The 19,750-nt window shown below is 43.0% G+C and overlaps 1 protein-coding gene across 1 annotated transcript in view; it reads left to right on the top strand.

Moving 5' to 3' along the window:
* Positions 1–19,369, top strand: part of LOC131463410 (uncharacterized) — a 332,277-nt gene extending 312,908 nt beyond the window's left edge. The window contains exons 10-15 of the mRNA XM_058635095.1: positions 3,332–3,452; positions 6,059–6,171; positions 6,496–6,544; positions 12,279–12,391; positions 16,454–16,876; positions 18,051–19,369. Coding sequence (XP_058491078.1) covers positions 3,332–3,452; positions 6,059–6,171; positions 6,496–6,544; positions 12,279–12,391; positions 16,454–16,876; positions 18,051–18,269 — 1,038 coding nt within the window. The 3' untranslated portion in view covers positions 18,270–19,369. The remainder of the gene's footprint in view (positions 1–3,331; positions 3,453–6,058; positions 6,172–6,495; positions 6,545–12,278; positions 12,392–16,453; positions 16,877–18,050) is intronic.
* Positions 19,370–19,750: the final 381 nt, after the last annotated feature.

Here is a 19,750-nt window from a genome sequence, read left to right as displayed (position 1 = left end):
TCTCCGTTTTCATCATGCAGGAGTCTGGCTTCCGCCCACCACCTCATCCACTTTGACGGAAGCCCAGCTTCCCTGGAAGTGACTATTTAGCTGCATATGTCCAATCACCGTTGAGCTCACCGCAGTGAAAAAATCAAACTATTCTGTGCCGTCCCATAGAGAACAGCTGAAGCTGAACAATCACCACTGATACAGATATAACCTTACATAGCAGTAACTCGTGTTTATATACTGTATGTGTGCGGTACAGTTTAGAGTCAGTGTTATTTTGACCTGTCAATTGTCTGTGGTGTAATGTGAGGGTGACTCATCAGGCGTGGCAAATTGTAAAGGAGATGGTCTGATGGTGGCGGTGGTGGAAACCCCGGGCCTAGTTCCAACTCAGTTCAGGCCCCATCGAACCCTGGACCCGTTCCAAATTGAAGCTGATATGGCCTGAGCTGCAGCAGTGGAGTAAAATGAGCATTACTGATCCCATGCATCTACACATGCCCTGTGTTTGTGCATTAGTGTGTGTCTGTGCATGCATGTTCACGTGTGCATAGTGTAAGCATCTTTGCCTCTGGGTGTGTTTGGTATTTTGCCACGCTCACATTTGTATCTGTCTGTGTTTCCCCCTTTTCCTTCCTGCTGATGCCATCAGTACACACGATGTGACTGATGACAGTCGTTGCCACAGTCTGATGCTCTGCTGCCTAATGTCCTTTTTTGTTTATTAATTAACTGCAGGACATATATGCTGAGAGACACCTATTGATTCCACTGCTGCATTAATTGATTTTGTGCTTCACTAATCATATTGTTGCTGCAAGATCATTACGAGGCCTCTGTGTTTTCTTTGTGGTGGAGGATTATTGCTAAGGCACTGTGCTGTTCTTACTTTTTTTTTCGTGGGCGAAATGTGCAGCGTGGTTAGGATTTTTGAATCGATATCCCTTTTGTTTCTATTATGTGATAGTTTATTGCATGCAAATAAATCGTGACAATTATGGCCATGTGTAAACTTCAGGTTTCAAATTACAAACTCGTTGTTGTCTTCCAGTGCATAATCAATTCCACTGCTTTAGAATAAGCCTTATATATATATATGTAGGTAGTTTAGGGGCTTGTTATATGAAGTCTGCCATCTTGTGATGTGCGTTGTATCTATAGACTGAATAGAGAAGACTGCCGGAGTGTGTGTAATGTGTGTTTTGCATTTTGAAGCGAAGCAAACAAAGAATAACATCATTTCTGTTTGCTGTAGGTTCCTGTAGTGCTTAGGGAAAAGAGGTGTAAGTCGAGGCTATCATTTCTAAATGTAAACACCAACGTATATTAAAGTATTGTCATGAAAAAGAAGAGATAAATCAGCATAAAATGAAAACATGGGCTGAAGCCTCATCAGAGCATTACTTGCTCTTTCTACATCCCTTTTCTGAGACCTAGAACAATGATGCTGTATGTTTGTACTAAGTAATTCAATTTATGATTCATGCTGGCCTGCCTTGCTGCCACTTTTTTTTCCTCCATGAATGAACATGAAAGGACAATATCTTTAAAAACCACATTCTGTAGAGAAAAAACAGATGTGTGCTGCTTGGTTTCACATAGAAAATAAGGCTTCTGGTTCTGGAGCTGTCACATCAACAGTAGGTATGGAGACAAAGGTAATGTGGGAAAAACAGCTAATTTATGGCTCGACTCGACGCGGTTTGTAACGCTCTTGCCCGTTTTTAGAAATGTAGGGTTTGATTTCTGTGTCGGACGTCGTGCACATGACGCCGATCGCTGGCCGGCACATTTTAGTATCGGCTCAGCTCACTTGGAACCTCGCCAGAGCAGGTACCAAATGCCACTACACTGTAGAAAGTTGGAGAAAAATAAAAAGCGAGGGTGGCCTTTGATATAAAACACCGAATTGTGACATTGGAACAAACGGATTCCGGTGTTTGTGTGTATCTGACTGCCAGAGGTTCCCTGGTGAGTCTGACCGGGGTTACAGTGTAACCAAAGCATCTGTCTCCTGCTCACCTCCCACATCAGCCAGTTCAGCTTGACTGGGCCCAGTTATCTTGGTTTCATACTGACAACTGTCTGGGAAAAGGTCTGTCTCGGGTTCAAGTACATTAAAGTCATCCCATCCCTCCCTCTGAGCCCCGACACAGATGGCTCCAGATGCAGCTGGCACAGCATGGAGCAGCACCTGACAGTGCCCCTTCACTCACACTCACACACACACACACACACACACACACACACACATACGTAGTATAAAGGCATGGCGATGCATAAACCTATGGACACATCTGCTCACTTATTGTACCTCAACAGAAGTAAACTTGTATTTAAACAGTCTGATAGAGAGGCAGGCGTACACACACACACACACACACACACACACTCTCACACAGCAGGAACATATGCTGCAGCGCTGTACAAATCCTCACAGTAGCACACATTCGAATAAGCAATTAAAGACGCAGATCCCTGCCGCACACACACACACACACACACACACACACCAACAGTTAAAATGTAAACCCACACATATTGTGCTCACTTTCAAACATATGCCAGGGGCATGCTGACGTGCACATGAGCACAGCGCAGAAATCCCTTTGTGTCTTGCAGGAGTGCACAAGAAAGAAAGAAAGAAAGAAAGAAAGAAAGAAAGAGAGAAAGAAAGAGAGAGAGAAGCAGGACAGCTGAGAGGAGTCAAACTGAACACCCTCACCATTTGTAACACAGAGCAAGAGATGTAAATTGAGGACAGTGCGTTCTATTGTACTACACAAGATGCTGTGGTTATTAAGCCTTTGTGTTTGAATAGAGGTTTTACACAGACACTCTCACCGATGAGGGATTGCATTGCCAGGCGGTTGCACATGAGGGTAAATGAAACATGAAACACAGTGGACTTTTTGTCTGGTGGAAGAAATATGCAGTGTGCTGTTTCTAACAGTATTTCCTGCTCGGTGACAGCCATTTCAGCCAAGATGAATTGCCAGTTCCCCTTGTCATATTTAACCGCACGCAGCAGATATTACAACGGGGGCTTTACAAAGATGCACTTAAATTATGACACAGCGGAGACGGTACACAAGTCACACCTAACGAGCATGTTTACGTTCAGAAATGGCAGGGCAGCGTGAATTAGGATGAGGTGCATGGGGAAAATACTCTAGATCGCTTAAAGAGGAAGAAAAAAAACCTCCTCTTTCCTCTCAAATTGAAACACCACTTTGGCATGTGTCTTAATTTAACTCTTCTATCTACAAGCACTGGAATCACTGGGATTAAACTTTTATTTAATCCTGTGACTGACACTGTGTCATTATATCGCTCGCAGGGACAGCTTGGACTCGGCGAGGACAGGAATCCCGTCTCCTCTCCTTGTCTTCTCAGCTATTCTCGGCTAGCCAAAGTGACACAGATACAAGCAGGGGACAACTACGGTGCAGCTGTCACAGGTGAGACAAGGATCCCACAAAGTACGATAGTGTCTCTCCCGCTGCGTGTGTTTCTTAAAACGTGTCTAAAGTCAATGCAGATATCTCATTGTGATGTATTTCTCCGTCGTTAAACATTCCACTCGCTGCTCATAATATACAAAACAACATATCAACTCATTTTCCCAGCAGTATCCCTCACTGTGGCTGTGAGCTATGCTAATTTTTCATCTACATCATTTCTTTGAGTTTTAATTAACACAACAAGGATTCGGTGTCCTCAAATGACATCACTCGGAGCACAAATTCAACCCTAATTAGCTCTTGATATCTCTGAAACCATCTGAGCTAAGTTGTGCAATAGTGCACCCTGTTTCAGTGTTCTGTGTTAGACGGGGGCACATAATGAACTGGTTTGTTGTTCAACCAGATATCCCCTGAACTATGCTGCCAAGATACAGCTGTTCCCGTAGCTTCCGGAGATAAAGAAACACCTCTTTGCATCAGTTTTTTTCCACAAGCTCAGCTGACTGAGTCAAACTAAATGTACTTTTTAAACCCTATTCTGTCTACCTGTATGATCTTTACCCATCCGATTCACCCCCTCCCCTCTGCGTCACAGAGAGCAACTGAACCGCCAGGAAAACTAGTTCCAATACATTTGCACCGCTACAGTGTCGAGCGATCGCTTCTCCTTCAATCGCTGCTTTCCTTCTGTCAGACAGATGGAATTAAAGTGGTTGCACAACAAATGTAACATCAGCCACTTAAAGAGAAAAACACATTGGACTTGTTTCAGGACCGGGGCACATTTACAGCACATTCCTGCACTGCAATATTCTGTTAAAAGAATTGCCTATTGTTGAACAGAGACGTCTGCTGGCACCGCGCGTGCGGCTTTCTCGCTGGAAATGCCACCGGTTCATTAAATGAACTGCAGTGAACATATTAACTTTGGTCCCATTTGAATTCTTGGGGCGATGAGGACTATTTGGAGAGCGTAGGGCCCCGCTCGCCTGTGGTACATTATGTCTTTAGGTGATCTATAAAATGTTATTATTTAAAACAAGCTCTTTATGGATTGCTTATGAGGCATGCTTAGCACATGATTGATCTGACCTTTCACAGACGGTCGTTCTTTGGGAAAACATCAGCCTTAACCTTTTTTAGCTGGATTACCCTGCCAGCCTTTGTGTATGTGTGTGTGTGTGTGTGTGTGTGTGTGCCCACGCGGTTTATGCTCATGTGCCTGAGTGTGTGGTAAAACACCTAAAAACGCCTGCCTCCCTTGCTATTACAAGGTTTGCTTTGCTGAAATGAAAATAATACATTACTGATTGATTGATCAGTCATGTCTGAAAAGGGTATCCGCGCCTGTGTGTGTGTGTGTGTGTGAAGTCTACGTGCAGCTTGATGCAGGATAGAGATTGATGGAGGCCTGCCGTGAGGAGGATACTCAGTTATCTCCTTGTAATTAAAATCCACCTCATAAAGATTATTGACTCCCCCACCATACAAACCAGCGTGCTCCCTTGCTTGGCAGGGTTTGCAAAGCGCTTCTTAAAAAATGAAAAATAGCATATTAAGCAGCACATATTTCCCATTTATGCAGAACATTTAGATGTGGTTAAGTTATCGTAATGTGCAATAAAACCTGGATGTGAAATTTGTAATCCACTTTGGAAAATTGCTTACTATATTGCTTTAACATCCCCTGAAAGAGCTTTTGAGATGTGTGTGCCAGGTTTATTGTATGCCATAATTTAAAAGTCCTCAATGCAGGCAGTAAATATAAATTTATTAGTGGCAGGTTTAAATAGGCCGACTGAGGTGGCTGAGTGAGTGGATGCTTGAGTGTTTGCTATGTGAGTACATACAGTGTGATGTGTGTGTCTCTGTTCTTATATTTGTTCCCTCATTAGGACATTTTCTGGCACTAACACTGACCTTGTCAGGACCAGTAGTCCAAAACCTGGTTCCAATGAGGCGGAATCTCATTTCTGAGGAACTTTAGGGCTAATATTTGAATTGTGGTTAGGTTATGGTTAGGGTATAGGCACTTGAGGTCAGCAAGACTGAGAAAACTTAGGATAAGCTGTATTTTTCAGTCAAGTATAACCATTCTTAATGGTAGTTGCTATATTTTTCTTTGATTCAGAGTAAATCAGAGTTATAAGATTCAGTATTGAGTGGTGAACTGTGGTCAGGATCATTCCTGGCTCTGGGGCAACTGGATATAGAGAACCATTTCTTGCACTGTATGTTATTTTTCCAATCTAATGTAAGTGTAATCAAGACATGCTTTAGTGCGTGACTTTTAAATACAAATGTCCATTAGATTCAATGCAAAATGAGTTAATACACAGAGAAAAGGTTTCAGAAGTGAATTCTACTGCTCAAAAAAACCCCAGTTTGATGGGATCAACACGTCTTGTGTCCACCTGCCCCTGCGCTGCTGCTGTATACTCACAAACGCTCCTTCAGTCGGTCTGAAACAGCATATAAATTATGTTACGTCATTTCTTTTCATCAAGACCAAACAGAGGCCGAATATTAACATCAACAACGACAGTTACACACTGTAACTTTAAGGTTTTCTAAACATTTCATTGTTTTCATACCTGCAGCAGGTGGAGAGCTGTTTCTCTGGGGTCAGGTCCCGTGTTTGTCCGTGGGCAGTGATCGTCCAGGCCTCAAAAAGCTCCGGACCCCTCAGCCTGTTCTACTGGGAGGCAGAAAGGTGTGTGTGTGTGTGTGTGTGTGTGCGTGCGCCTCTGCATGTGCATGTGTGTGTGAAAAGACTGTGCAAATTATGTTTCAAGGCTCTTCAAGTCTCAAGTAGATGAAAGCCTCAGGATTTTCCGAGTATATGAGTTTGAGGTGGATATGCATAAATTCTTAAAGGGTGAAGCTGAGAAACGCTGGCTTTAAAAAATAAATAAATGAAAAACTATGGACAGCAATCAGTGATGTCACAGCAGCCGTTCAGCCTCTCACAGCAAAAACGAACACATCATCACATACTTTTATCATACATGTTTGTTTTTGTTATCTTTCTATGCAGGTGTGCGATGTCGCCTGTGGTACCTGGCACATGATGGCTCTCGCCACAGGTGAGTTCACCCTGTCATACACACCACTTCATATCTGTTTAAGCGTTCTATCTGAAAATGACGGTGGATCAATGAACCCCATAAAAAAAAAAATTCTTCCTCTTTTCCTCCACACTCTATTTTCTTCCATTTTTCTAAATTATGTCTCGCTCCTCCCCAAAGCCCCTCCTCACTCACTTTTCACTCATCATACCATAATTCACTTCAGAGGGAAGCATCATTAATGCACAGTAGGACCCAGCAGCTTGATGTGTGCTAATTATATTGTGTGTTTTACACGCTGGATGACTTTTGCTTAGTCAGTGATGAGCTTAGTCTCTGGTAATTGTTTTTTGGATATGATGAGTTTATAAAAGCCTCTCTGTACGTTTGTGTGTGTGTATGTGTGTACTTGGGTGTGTAATGTGTGTGTTTACTCATGAATGCGCTGTACAGTATATGTTCGTAAAAAGTGTAGTCGGTGAGACCTGTGATGTGTGAGCGTGCAGGTCCTTGCATAGTCTTCCCAAAAACACGAGATTATTCCACAGCTCCACACATCTGTGCACTCAGCACGCCGTCAACAAATCACCAGATCATTCTGACGCATTCAAACGGCACGCAACCTTTAAACTCCATCAATCCGTGGAAAACTTAGACATGCACCTTCTAACGCGGTCGTACGCTCCATGACTTGCTTATATTCTGCACCACACATGTGATCCTTTTAGTGCCGTACATCACTCAGCGCTGGAGCTGGAAACGCTGCTCAGCCTTTGGCTAATCACGCTGATTGGAGGTGTCCTCTGGCTCACCTGGGGGCTTCCAATCCTATTAGGCCAACCGTCCTGAGCCTAGCACACCCAACAGCCGCCGGTGTTTGATCACTGGTGCTTAGAGCCCACACTTGTCCTCTTAAGTTGGCTGTTGAGGGATGGAGGAGAGGAGCAGCAGGGTGGGGTTTGTTGGGGAGAGGGGGGTTAATATGTGATCTCCTTAACTCTCTAGGGGGCAGAGGGGAGTTTGGTGCCCCACCTTCCTCGCTGACATTTCACTGCTCCTCCAACTGGAGCTGGTCTTTAAACCTCGGCTGTCAGCTGGAAGTTGTTTCAAAGCGAAAGCAAAAAAAAAAAGAAAAGACGGAGGGAATAGGATAGATTAAGAGTGAGAGCCCGTATCTCTCTGTTGTGTTTTCACTTTCTAAATAATCTTTTGTAAGTATTTTCTTGCAGTGCACCTACTGTAGCTCTTTCTTTCCTGCCGAGTATAAGCCAGGAAGTTCTGTCATGTGGTTAGAAGTCAATACACTTGATCCCCAGAGACCTGTCACCCTTTTCTACCCTCTCTCTCTATCTCTAACACGTGCTCTACCTCCTCTCCACTACTCCCTTGTTCAGCCTTCCTCCTGACTGCTCTTCTTCCTCATAGCACACCCATTACTGTGTCTCTCTTGTGGCTCTCCTACTTCCTTCTCTGCTCTCCTGTTGCCCCCTCCTCCTCCTCCTCCATCCCTGGGCCAGGAGCGCCCAGGAAGAGCCATGTGTTTCCAAAGTGGACTGGATGGGAAATCGAAGCAGGGCTTCTGTGTTTATCAAGCTACAGCTCCGTCACCTTGCTCCAACTCCCGTCTGGAGGCCCTGGCAAATTGGTGACAGCAGCAGCAACCCTGCAGCACACAAGCCCCTTTTTTTTCACCATGCACACATCCACACACACACACACACACACACACACACACGGAACCTTGGTCTGTTTAGTTTTATTGCTGGTGTCAGGTGAGGAGGTGGAGGTAGGAGTGCTGTCTATGTTCACCTCTCACACACACACACACACACACACACACTCGCACACAGTCATTTCCACCCTTGCCGACACCTTGGCTAACAAGACCTGTGAACCGCAGTGACAGAACTCAGAGACTTGTCAGAGTCCCAGTCATTTAATGCCAAGACCCAGCCCCAGCTCTAACCCAGCAGGGTTTCTGTATGCACACCAAGCCACAATAGACTACTCAGTGAGATACTGAACACCCGTGCACTGAATACTACAACTCCTCCAGGTCACTGGTGTTAAAATAATACCTTTATGACAGAGACGTACAGTTATTATATCTGTTGAATGCAATTAAATAAATAGTCATATTATAGTTTATTAGAAGAAACATGAGGTTTTTTTTGCTGAGCTTCACCCTAACTTGGGATTTTGTTCCTCTGTAAATGTTTAAATAGTTGATATTTGCTCATCAAAACACGTGAATAGAAACTGCAGTTTGCTGCACTGGCAGAGTAGCACTAACGGTGGATAACAGTGCAGGCAAGAGGAGAAGAAAATGTATGAACTGATGAGGAAACCACAACATTCCTCCACTCAGCGTAAGAAACAAATGTTACGACAAAGACGGATGGAGGCAGCAGTGAAACACGACTATATATCACGATGAGCTACCGGCTCATTATTTATGTCGTTACGTTGTGCCGTCGTGTCCTTCTGTGGGGACCGTAGACTGTATATAAACAGGAAGTAGGGCGGAAGTTAGCCGTCAGGGGGCGACTATGCCGGTTGCCTAAAGAACTCGTGTGAAGATGAGCCTATTTCTCACCTCATTTATAACATTGGTCAACGTTTTCCTGAGGAGTTACTGGACCCAGTCGCTAGTTTCAGGTCTGCTTCAATCGAACACAATGCCAGTTTTTTGACAGCTGTATCGTCCAGTAGGCGCCCGTGTTACACTTTACCGACACATAAACCGTCGGATCTAATTGTCAGTCCTTGCAGGTAGTGTGTGCATGGACCACTGCCCCTTTTGTTGCATGTATTCAGGAGGCTCAGGAGGCTCAATACCTTTGGCAGTGTCCCCTTCGCTTCTCTTGGGTGTGATCATGTAAGCAGAGGAGAAAGCAGAGTTGACTCAGGTTAGGGCCCTGCATGGCCTCGCTACCTTGGAAATGAACTGCACAAACAACGGCGGGCCATTGTGCCTAAGCGCTTACAATGATGCCATTTAAGAGAGTATTGATCCAGCCTGTGCAGGGTCAATCATTGGATCAATGGTATGTGGGTTGGTCGGCTGGGAGGCCGGTTGAATGCGCGAATGAATGGACGGCTAGATAACAGATGAATGGACGGCTGAATAATGGATGGGTGAATGGATATATGGATTAATTCAGGGATGCATTTGTAGACGGGTACACGGGGCGACAGTGGGGTCAGACCTGAACTTGTGTACATGTTGAGATTTTGTTTGTCTCGTACAATTCAAGGGTCACTACCTGCTCTCACATTCAATGTGGGTTCACTGTATAGTGCTGACTAATTTAACAACAAATAACCTTGTCATGGCCAAGTTTTAGTTCCTGGTCATGACATTTAGTAGTTAGAAAGTCTGACTCTGAAGTCTGAAGTCTAACTTTTCATATATAGACACATATAGGCCACCACTAGCTTTGTTGTTTCCGCAGTTCTAATGAGCACCGTTTTTTTGGTCACTTTATTATGATACAACCAGAACATTCAGCAACTATGTTTGCATTAATGACAACATAGGCCACACGGTTGGTGTAGTGGTTAGCATGAAGACCCCGGTTGGAGTAAGGGCCTTTCTGCATGGAGTTTGCACATTCTCCCCGTGTGTGCGTGCATTTTCTCTGGGTTCTCCGGCTTCCTCCCACAGTACAAAAACATGCAATAGATATATATATATATGTGGTCCGGACTGACGAAGTGTGTACCCCGCCTATCACCCTATGTCAGCCCACCGCAACCCCCATGTGGAAAAGGATAAAGTGGTAGAAAACGGATGGATGGATGGAAAATACTAACAGTTTTCAGAACAAACGCCTCTACAGTCAGTATTTAGTGTAACCTCCCTTGGCACTTAGCTTATCTTAAATCTTTTTTCTTGAATAATCTTCAGGTAAATACTAGCAGGCTTCTTACATCACTGAGTTCCTGTTTAAGTGCTCTGTCCAGGTGATTTCCCTCTTAATAATCAGCTCTCGACTCTGTGGAGGACAGCCCTTGATTGTCATTGATTTATCAGCTAGTTTTTTTTTCCTCTCCAAATATGATTTTATGGCATTAGCCCCCATCATTGTCATGCTGTCATTTGTTTAGCTTGAAGATCACATCTTGATGGTGCAGTTTGTTTGCTGATTTCCCTTTGAGATTGTCCTTTTTTTGAATATTTTTTTTTGCTGATGCTATATTATGATTTTATGGTTGTCATTCTGTCTGGCTGTGATTGAAAGCGGGTCTTGTATTAGCGAGCTTCTAATGAGTTTAGCATGTATAGCTTTGTGTGTATGCAGGGAAACGGGGTCACGCTTCATGTAGAGTCTTGAATAAACGTAGTGTATTAGACCTTTGTGTTTTTTTATACATGACAAATACAGGTGTTACCAATGACATTAATTAGGGTTCCACTCCATTTAGAGTGGAGCCAGTGTCCTGGGGAAAGGTCACACTAAATACTAAGACATTTTAGCCATGTAGAAGCTTTATTTGTCAGAAAATGTTCAGTTATTTTAATACCGCATACATGTTCCCTATTTTTTCTGGATGCCTTCCAATAAAGAGATTGAAAATAATTATATATATGGTCATTGGAGCATTGCTAAAACAGCTAATCTAACAGTGGCCTCAGACATTTGCCCCGTATACTGTATATATACACAAGCTGAACAAGTTTACGTCCCTCAGGGAGTTGCACGGTGCATACTAAGTTTCCACGGTGCAACGCGGATATACAAATATAAATTTTAAAAAAGAGTCATTGTCATTAGCATGTTCTTGATGGATCCTTGTGATGTGTTTACACCAGGGTTGATTGACCTAGTTACCCAGCCCCTGGCAGCACAACATGGAGAAATGTAACACAATGCAACACAAGGGAGAGATATAGCTTCTTTTATTATTCTTACATGTGAGACACGTGAGCGAACGCACACACACTCGCAGTTAAGCGATCATCGGGGGGGGGCTCACAGAGGTCGTGCCTCGTGATGAAGTGGAGAAAAGGAGAACGCTTCTTTAAAATTCTGTAAGAGGTGTCACTTGTGCCCTCTGCATATTTCTATGGAAAATTTGTAAATAGATCCTTTGTAAATAGCTTCTCTCTTGCCAATCACCCTGTCTGCTCTCTGCATAGCAGCATTAAAAATTGATCCTTAGCCGCACCAGGGTGAAATGCTAACATTGCTGCCAAATGCCTGATTAAAAAGAAAAACCTTTAATCTTTGCTTAAAAGTGTCTTCTGCCTTGGCATGCCTTTCCCCTGTGCTCCTCTATCTTCCAAGGCTGTGTAAAGGAGGAGGGGGTCGCCGTGAGGGAAACGGGGTCACGCTTCATGTAGAGTCAGCACTGTACAGTGATATAGCTCTAGAGGTGAGGGATTTCACTAAGCACAGATCTAGGAATCGACATGTATTGCTCTTTTCTGAATTTAACCCCGAGCCAAAGGTTAAAGACATATTTGAGTATTCCACAAGACCGCGGCGAATGTGTTGGCACGCCTTGTGATAGCTGCAAGAACTTATCCACGCAAGTTAACAGAAATCAGCAGCGTGGTATTTAACAATGCAGCATGAGCTAGTTTGACCCGCCCCCCCAGCCTGCTCATCTGCACAGACATTGACATACACACTTGGTAAATTACATTTAAATAGCCATGTACAACTACAAGCGGAAGACTGGATTAGTTTTCTTTTTCTTTTCTTTTTTTTTTGGGGAGATGCTGATAAGATTGTTTGTGTTTCAGGGATCAGGGAGACGAACAGAGAACGTGATCAACCAGAATATGAAGCTGTCTTCAGAGACCTCATCAGCAATCCCCTCCTGACAGAGCACGCAGAGAAAGAAAACACGGTAAAAGTAAGACAAACACACCTCCTCCGTCTCGCTCTATGGCCCCTTTATTGGCTTACTTAGGCATCGTTCAGACCTCGTTTTAACGTACGTCCTAACGGCCTCGTTTAATCGTCTGTGGACAGACTTAACTACTGGACTGTTCATACCTGGCATTAAAATGTGTCCTGTGACTATATACATGATCAGATCTGGCGTCCATGCCTTTCATTCAAATACACACTGATGTCAACCTGATGTTTTAATCGAGTCTGACTGCTCAGATCAAAGCACTACTTACGCTGCTGTAACATAAAATACATTTTAATCATTAAAATTCAAATAAATAATCCGGTGATTAGCGTTTATATTGCGATAATGGCGTATGAGCACTGATACGTGTGAATAACAAGGGTTTGGGTTAGGGTTATTCTATATTTAGCCATTATTTAAGCAGTAATAAAGCTCGGTGAGATTAACAATCCCTGACCAAGACAGCAGGAGTAGTACCAGTAGTAATATAGTATAGACAGGACAGACTATTTAATCATTCATCATATGCACGCTCAGGACTGTGGACACATGTGTCCTCAAAGCACCTCTAACTGTGGCACCTGTGACCACATCTGAGGACGCGTTCAGGACAGACTGGGAGAGTTCAAAAACCTAAACTTGGATGTTAATACCAGGTGCCTCACATACTGTACATGCCAATGTGTAACTCACTTGCTAACTCAACAGCAGTGATTGATATCTTCTTCTTCTTCCTTCACACTTCCTGTCTGCCTTGTTGAGATTGTCATGCATCTGTTGTTTACTTCTCAAACCCAAATTTGTTTTCCTTTTTTTTTTTGCTAGTCTCGTTTTCATGCATGCAGTAATGAGAGAAACAATTTAACAAGTTGCACTTGAGTAAACAGCACAGCTCTCAAAGCATGAAGTAGTGAATATATTCACTCACCTCTCAGAATGTCAGTGACAACTACTAAATTGTCACCCAGCGTACCCCCCACCCCACACACACACACACACACACACACACACACACACAGAGCAAAGCTCCCGCCACTCCCCATCTCTGTCATTCAGGTGTTTACTGTCATTCATTCTCAGGGTTTTGTATAATCCTCTCACCACACCTGAGTGCTCCCCACTCAGTGTCACTGGATTTACCACCACCTCCACCACCTCCTCCTCCTCCTCCACGTCTTTCACTTCCTCTCTCCTCCAGTGCACAGCCTTTTCCATTTTGCATCACAGCCATTCTTTTCACACACGTTGTCATTTCTTATGTAAATAACCACAGATAAAAAAGACAGAAACAGACATTTTAAGATTTACACGCGTCGCTTGCCGCTGCGCGCTGTATGTTTTCAGTCATCCCCTCTCATCAGCCGGTTTGTTTGTAGAAGTGTCTTTGCCTGTAGCCATAAATTAGGGGGTTGTGATTTAACTCATTGAGACAAAAGAGAACGACAGCGAAACATGAATAAAACAAATGATGTGGAGAAGGTGAGTGTGTGAGCGAGTGTGTGTGTGAGTGAGTGAGTGAGTGAGTGAGGGAGCGAGTGAGTGAGTGAGGAGAGGAGGGTGAAGTGAAGGCAGAAATGGGCCAGTATATATTTCTGCTCTACTTTCACTTGGGGAAGGCTTCATTAAGGAGTCTGTTTCCAGAGCATGGTGGAATCTGTGTGTGTGTGTGTGCGTGCTTGTGCATGTGTGTGTGCACGCACAAGACTGTGTTGATTCACGTGCACATTCACGCATGCCTGCCCCTTAAAATTATTTGTGTGTGTTTAGTGTGAGAGATCTCCTAAATAATTTACACCCACAACTCTCTAATTGGTATCAAGTTTTTAAATGGGGTCAAATGTTGTGGTGCAGTTTCATGCAGCTTTCCTCTCGCCTTAAGTCTCTTTCATTACATCTGCTGCTGCTTCATTGGACTTGAACCCTGAAATGCTGCTTCCGCACAGAGCTGTGAGTGGATGGAGTCTGGTTTTATTGCCACAGTCAAACTGTGTGTCTATATCTATACTCATGTCTGATACACAGGGAACACTGAACACACGCTGGTTCATGCAGCCATCCTGTTAAGGACTGTCTTGCATTCATTTAGTCCCGCGGTTCTCAAACTGTGGTGCGTGCACCACCAGTGGTACGTGAGCTTCCTGGGGTGGTACTCAGAAATACAGTTTTACTGTATATACCAGGGTATGTGATCAGAGTGGAGCTGAGGAATTTTGACGAGAGACAAAAAAAACAAACTGGAATAAATTAAATAAGCAAATTGAGAGCAAATCATTTTATTGGGAATAAATCTGCCTCCTGTGACAAGTCTGTAGCTGACTTTGCTCGGCCTATTTACACTACTGTATTTTAGCGTGTAGACAGCCTAAACAAAGCTTTAACCCTAACTTTAACCTAAGCACAATTCAAACGATAGCCCTAAAGTTCCTCTTCAATGAGATTCTACCTCATTATGGTAGGCTCACCGGGTTTTGATCTCCATGAGGACTATTGTTCTTGATCAGGTCAGGTAACAGATACACATATTATACACACACACTCATGTTTGTGCAGCAATTGTAGCATCATAGCTCCCTCACCTTGACCAGCACAACTAAATACGTAACCCTAACCCTAAAACCAGTTCTTAACTCTCAAAAAGACCTTTAAATGTGTCCAAAGTCCGGCCCTCGGTGAGATTTTGTACGGCCTGCAGCTATTATTTTATCATGTTATCTGACTCCAGAAGTGAAAGAAAGGCAGACTTTTTTTTTCATTTCTTCACTCCAGTGTGGCTTGGATTTGGTGACATTGTTATATTTAAAAATGATAATTGTGGCAATGAAAATAAAAGTGCATTTGTATGTAACATTTACTGTTTTTTTTTAAAAAAAGGTCTGAAGGGACCATTGGGCCCCGGGTGTCTTCACATTATCAAATCTGGCCCTCGTTAAAAAAAACAAAAAAAACACCCCTGCCCTATGGTTAAAAAATGTTTTTGGTCCTCACAAAGAGACACATACAAGAACACACAAACGCACACACACACACACACACACACACACACAGTGAGAAAGCCTTCAGCAATTCACCAAGCAGGTATTAGATGTAAGCCCCCTTAATAAAGCCAATTAGAATTATACTGTGCATTGGTAAATCTAACATAACCAGGGCAATTCTCTCATCTCACATACACTGAGGTACATGTACATGCACTGTATACTGTATGTACACATCACTGCTGTACACACACTTCAGCTGGATATGCCATCCTTAAGGGTCAAATTTAGTGGCACAGTGTTTCCAGACAAGTTACTTTTAATCAAATCCTCAAAAAAAAGAGAAATATTTGTTACAATACTTCTTGCATTATATGTGTAACTCAACAAAATACTCTTAACTCTAAACAAAAACCATGCCACTGGCAATAATTAGCAGACAAAAGGTTGTTTTGTTGTATGTGCACATGTTCAGTCCCTGTGCCAAGCTAACACAACTATCTATAAAGAATCCAGTGGGAGAAAACTGATATCTGACCTTCTGTTAGTACAGCAGGCAAACAAGCTAACACATAATATCTGACGTAATGGAGTGCACTTAAAATTTCAAATTGTACCCAGTGAAATTTTCAGAATAGCAGCAATACTTTGAAACGTCTGATTCAATTCATTTGACTGTGCTTTTAAGATTCTCACTCGCCCAGCCACTCCATGAGGAACACCAGTCCAACTGCTCATTTATGCAAATATCTAATAAGCCAGTGACATCGGTGCTTTTCGGCATGTAGACATGGTCAAGACGACCTGCTGAAGTCTAAAGCAAGCATCGCAATCCAGAAGAGTGGCGATTTAAATGACTTTGAACACAACAATATCTAGGGTTTAAAACAGAGGTTTTGGTCCAATGGTCCAAAAAAGAGAAAATGCCCAGTGAGGTGCAGTTCTCTGCTTAAAAATGCCCCGTAGATGCCAGATATCACTCCTGCCACTTTATTAGATGTCTCATAATGTTACATAATGAATTGACATTGTTTATTGCAGATATCATTTCTTATTTACTCTGTATTTATCTTCCTGACAGGACCTCGAGCACAGGAGTCAGGTTGTGGAGAGACAAGCAGGCACTGAGGAGCAGCAGAACAATGACAAAAGTTACTGTGCAGACAAAGAAGAAGAAGAAGAAGAAGGAAGTCAAGAAAGACCTAACAACGATGAAGTAGATGGAGTGTTACACGATTCAGCATTTACCTTATCCAGGTCTGAAATGGGGATGGACAGGAGAGTAAATGACCACTCATCAATCAAATCCAACACGGTGAAAGAGGGAGGCGGTTGCAGAAGTGCAGGGCAACTGGAGCTGAGGAAAGAACCTGCACGCAGAGACAGACCAAGCCGAGACATCGTCTTCACCACGCTGCATCTTTTACCCAGGTCGGCGGGAGAGCAGTGCAGGCCGATGTCCAGCACTCTGCCAAGGCTCCGGACAGGACGCGAGGCTCAGAATGTGAGCGTTTTCATGGTTTATTACAAAATACTGTAACAAATCTAATGATTTCCACTGGTCAAGTGATCAAAAACTTGTATTATCGCTGTTTTTTTGATCAGCAGGAATGTTTTTAATCTGCATTCACTCAGTCACAGGTCAAATAGGAATTTTTTTAGTTGAAAATTAGTTTTTACAACTTGGGACAGATGTGACACTGGCCAGACAGTGAGATGAGGGATGTTCTTGTTTGAGGGCGAAGAGGAGATTCGGTGGCAGGTTTCCGGCACAGTAAGAGACATTTCCAACATTTCTATGAGGGGTGACAGCGGGTCAACGGTAGAGTGGGTTGTCTTTCAACCAGGGGTTCAATCCCTGGCTTCACTACTCTACATGGTGATGGGTCTCTGGGCAAGTCACATAACCAAAAGTTGCTTCTGATGACAGTGCTGGTAGCTTATGTCAGGTATCTTTGGATAAAAGTGCCAAATTAATATATATATATATAAATGTAATGTAAGATGAATGTAACTATTGTTACAAAATCCCATATACTGTATACCCACTTATTTTAATGTGGAAGAGGCTCGACTGGTTGAGATTGTCCCTTTTTTGCGTGGGAAGGGTCAACTCCAATGAGATCAATTTCATTTGTATAACACATATTCCCGACATGCTGTACATTATCTCTAGGCATTTAACGTCATGAGGTCCAGACCCTTACGATATTTCGGGGCAGAAAGAGGAAACCAAACAGTTCACAATGGACAAACACTGGGTGTCAGTGGAGAGAGAAAAACTCTTTTAACAGGATGAAAGTATTGGCAGAACCATACATCCACGTTTGCACTCATTAAATTTTATTCCTTTTCCTTCACCTCTTTTGTCTCAGTGGGTATAATCCAAACATCACTTTTACTTTTATCATGATGAGCTGGCAACACCACAAGGCTGCTGGCACTCACTCCTTTATTTGTTATATGGAAGTCTGAGAGAGCTACAGTAAAGTGGCTTGAACTTTGAGAGGCACCATTAAATTACTTTAGCTTTATTTAAAGAAAAAAAACAGCCCACATTTTATTGCAGTAAGGCATCAAGTAATTTACCCATGCGGCAACCCATGAGCAAACAGTACAAAGCAGGATATTCTTTTAAACATCTTTTTTTTCCCCTCCACATGTGTTTGTCTTTCCAGGAAAGATCTACATATCTGACTGAGCTGGTCCAAAAATCTGGAAGTGATAGCAGCATTTCACAGAGTCCCAAGTTTAGACTAAAACCCAGACCTCCTGGCAGATGCACATGTCCTGGGGCTCAGAGGGGAGCCTCTTGTCACTATTCGAGAACAAGACTTCACGCTGGCCTCGAGTCTCCGATTTATAATTCCTCTCCCCATCTGAACCCTGGACATTGACTTCAGACGTCGCCGTCGTCTTCCCGGCCGGGATTGCAGGCCTCGCGTCCTCCGTCTCGTTCCTCTCCTGGACCGTTCAGGTACGGCTCCGAGCACAGTGGAGCGGATTCTTCCTGTGACACTTTCTTGGAATGATCTATAAAAAGCAGAGCAGAGCAGTTGACAGTTATCAAATGGAAAAGCACAATTTGAAACAGTGCAAAGGTAAGACACATGTGATGCAGCATATTTCACCCAGGGTTTATATGGTTTCATTAATGGCGATTCAAGTTTTGAAAAAAGTTAATATTTTGATGGTAAATCACACAATGAGATCTGTACACATAATATAACTCATTCACGCCCTAATAAAACAACCCCACTCACCCATCTCTGATCACCACCTATACTTATGTAGTCTCACTGTTGACGTTTATGTCGAGTCATGCGAACCACTCCAAATCAAATGATGTTTATTGAATCACACCCCTGCTCTACGCAACTCTGGCTTGGGAGAGACGGCGTCGCTGCGCACTCCATTATCCAACACAAACACTAATCACGCACAAAAAGAAACGCGTTTGGGTCTGAGAGCCTCGTCGGCTCCGTGAGAGCTCTTGAAGACTGATTCAGATCTGCACTGAAGGGCAACACTTTACCCCCAAAACTGTGATTTTATTATAAACCACCTCAGTAACTGACACTCGTGAACCTTGACCCAATCTGGGCTTTTGTTGTTGTGTGTGCGGTGAAAGCTGCTGCGTGTAGGAGTTGCATACAGTCCGCGAACATTTCGACAGAACTTGAGAGGGTTGAGGATTTTTTTTTTTCCCCCTGCACACCACCAAGCCACATTGATTTTAATACTTACAGTATGTTGTTTATTGAAGACATAACGCCCTCTCAGATCTTGGCCTCTTGTAAGACATTTCACGGTGGAGTGTTTTCATGGCTGCCCATCTCTGCTGTATGAGTCACATGTGCCTGCTACTATGGCTCTTTTGAGTGTGAGGAAATTGATTTGTTGCAGAGATAATGCTATATGACGAGGTTTCTCTTGGTAAATAGGATCATTCCTTTGAGTTTTCTGTGCTCCGAGCCTCGCTCTCTCTCTCTCTCTCTCTCTCTCTCTCTCCACTTTTCATGTGTCTTAGAGAGAAGTCCTTCATTAGCCTTGCGCTCTGTGAAGTCGGGATTTAATATGAAGTAGCTCACGTTGGTTTTTCTAGTTACAAAATAGTTAGCATTTTTCCTAACACTTTTACTTCAATGTTTATCACCACTGTGTATATATGTATATATATATATATATATATATATATATATATATATATATATATATATATATATATATCATGGAAAATAATAAATAGGATGCATTGAAGCTGTTTGTTTCTTTGATTCCGGATTTTTGAAAGGTTAAAACTGTAATTGGTAACTTTTATATATTAGCAACTTGTGTTTAGATCATGTGTCACGAAAAAAACCTGGTTGTTCAGCAG

This window comes from Solea solea, chromosome 8 (assembly GCF_958295425.1).
Source record: "Solea solea chromosome 8, fSolSol10.1, whole genome shotgun sequence".
In the NCBI taxonomy this organism is placed as follows: domain Eukaryota; kingdom Metazoa; phylum Chordata; class Actinopteri; order Pleuronectiformes; family Soleidae; genus Solea; species Solea solea.
Note: the sequence above shows the minus strand (reverse complement) of the source record. Positions and strands in the feature narration are given on the sequence as shown.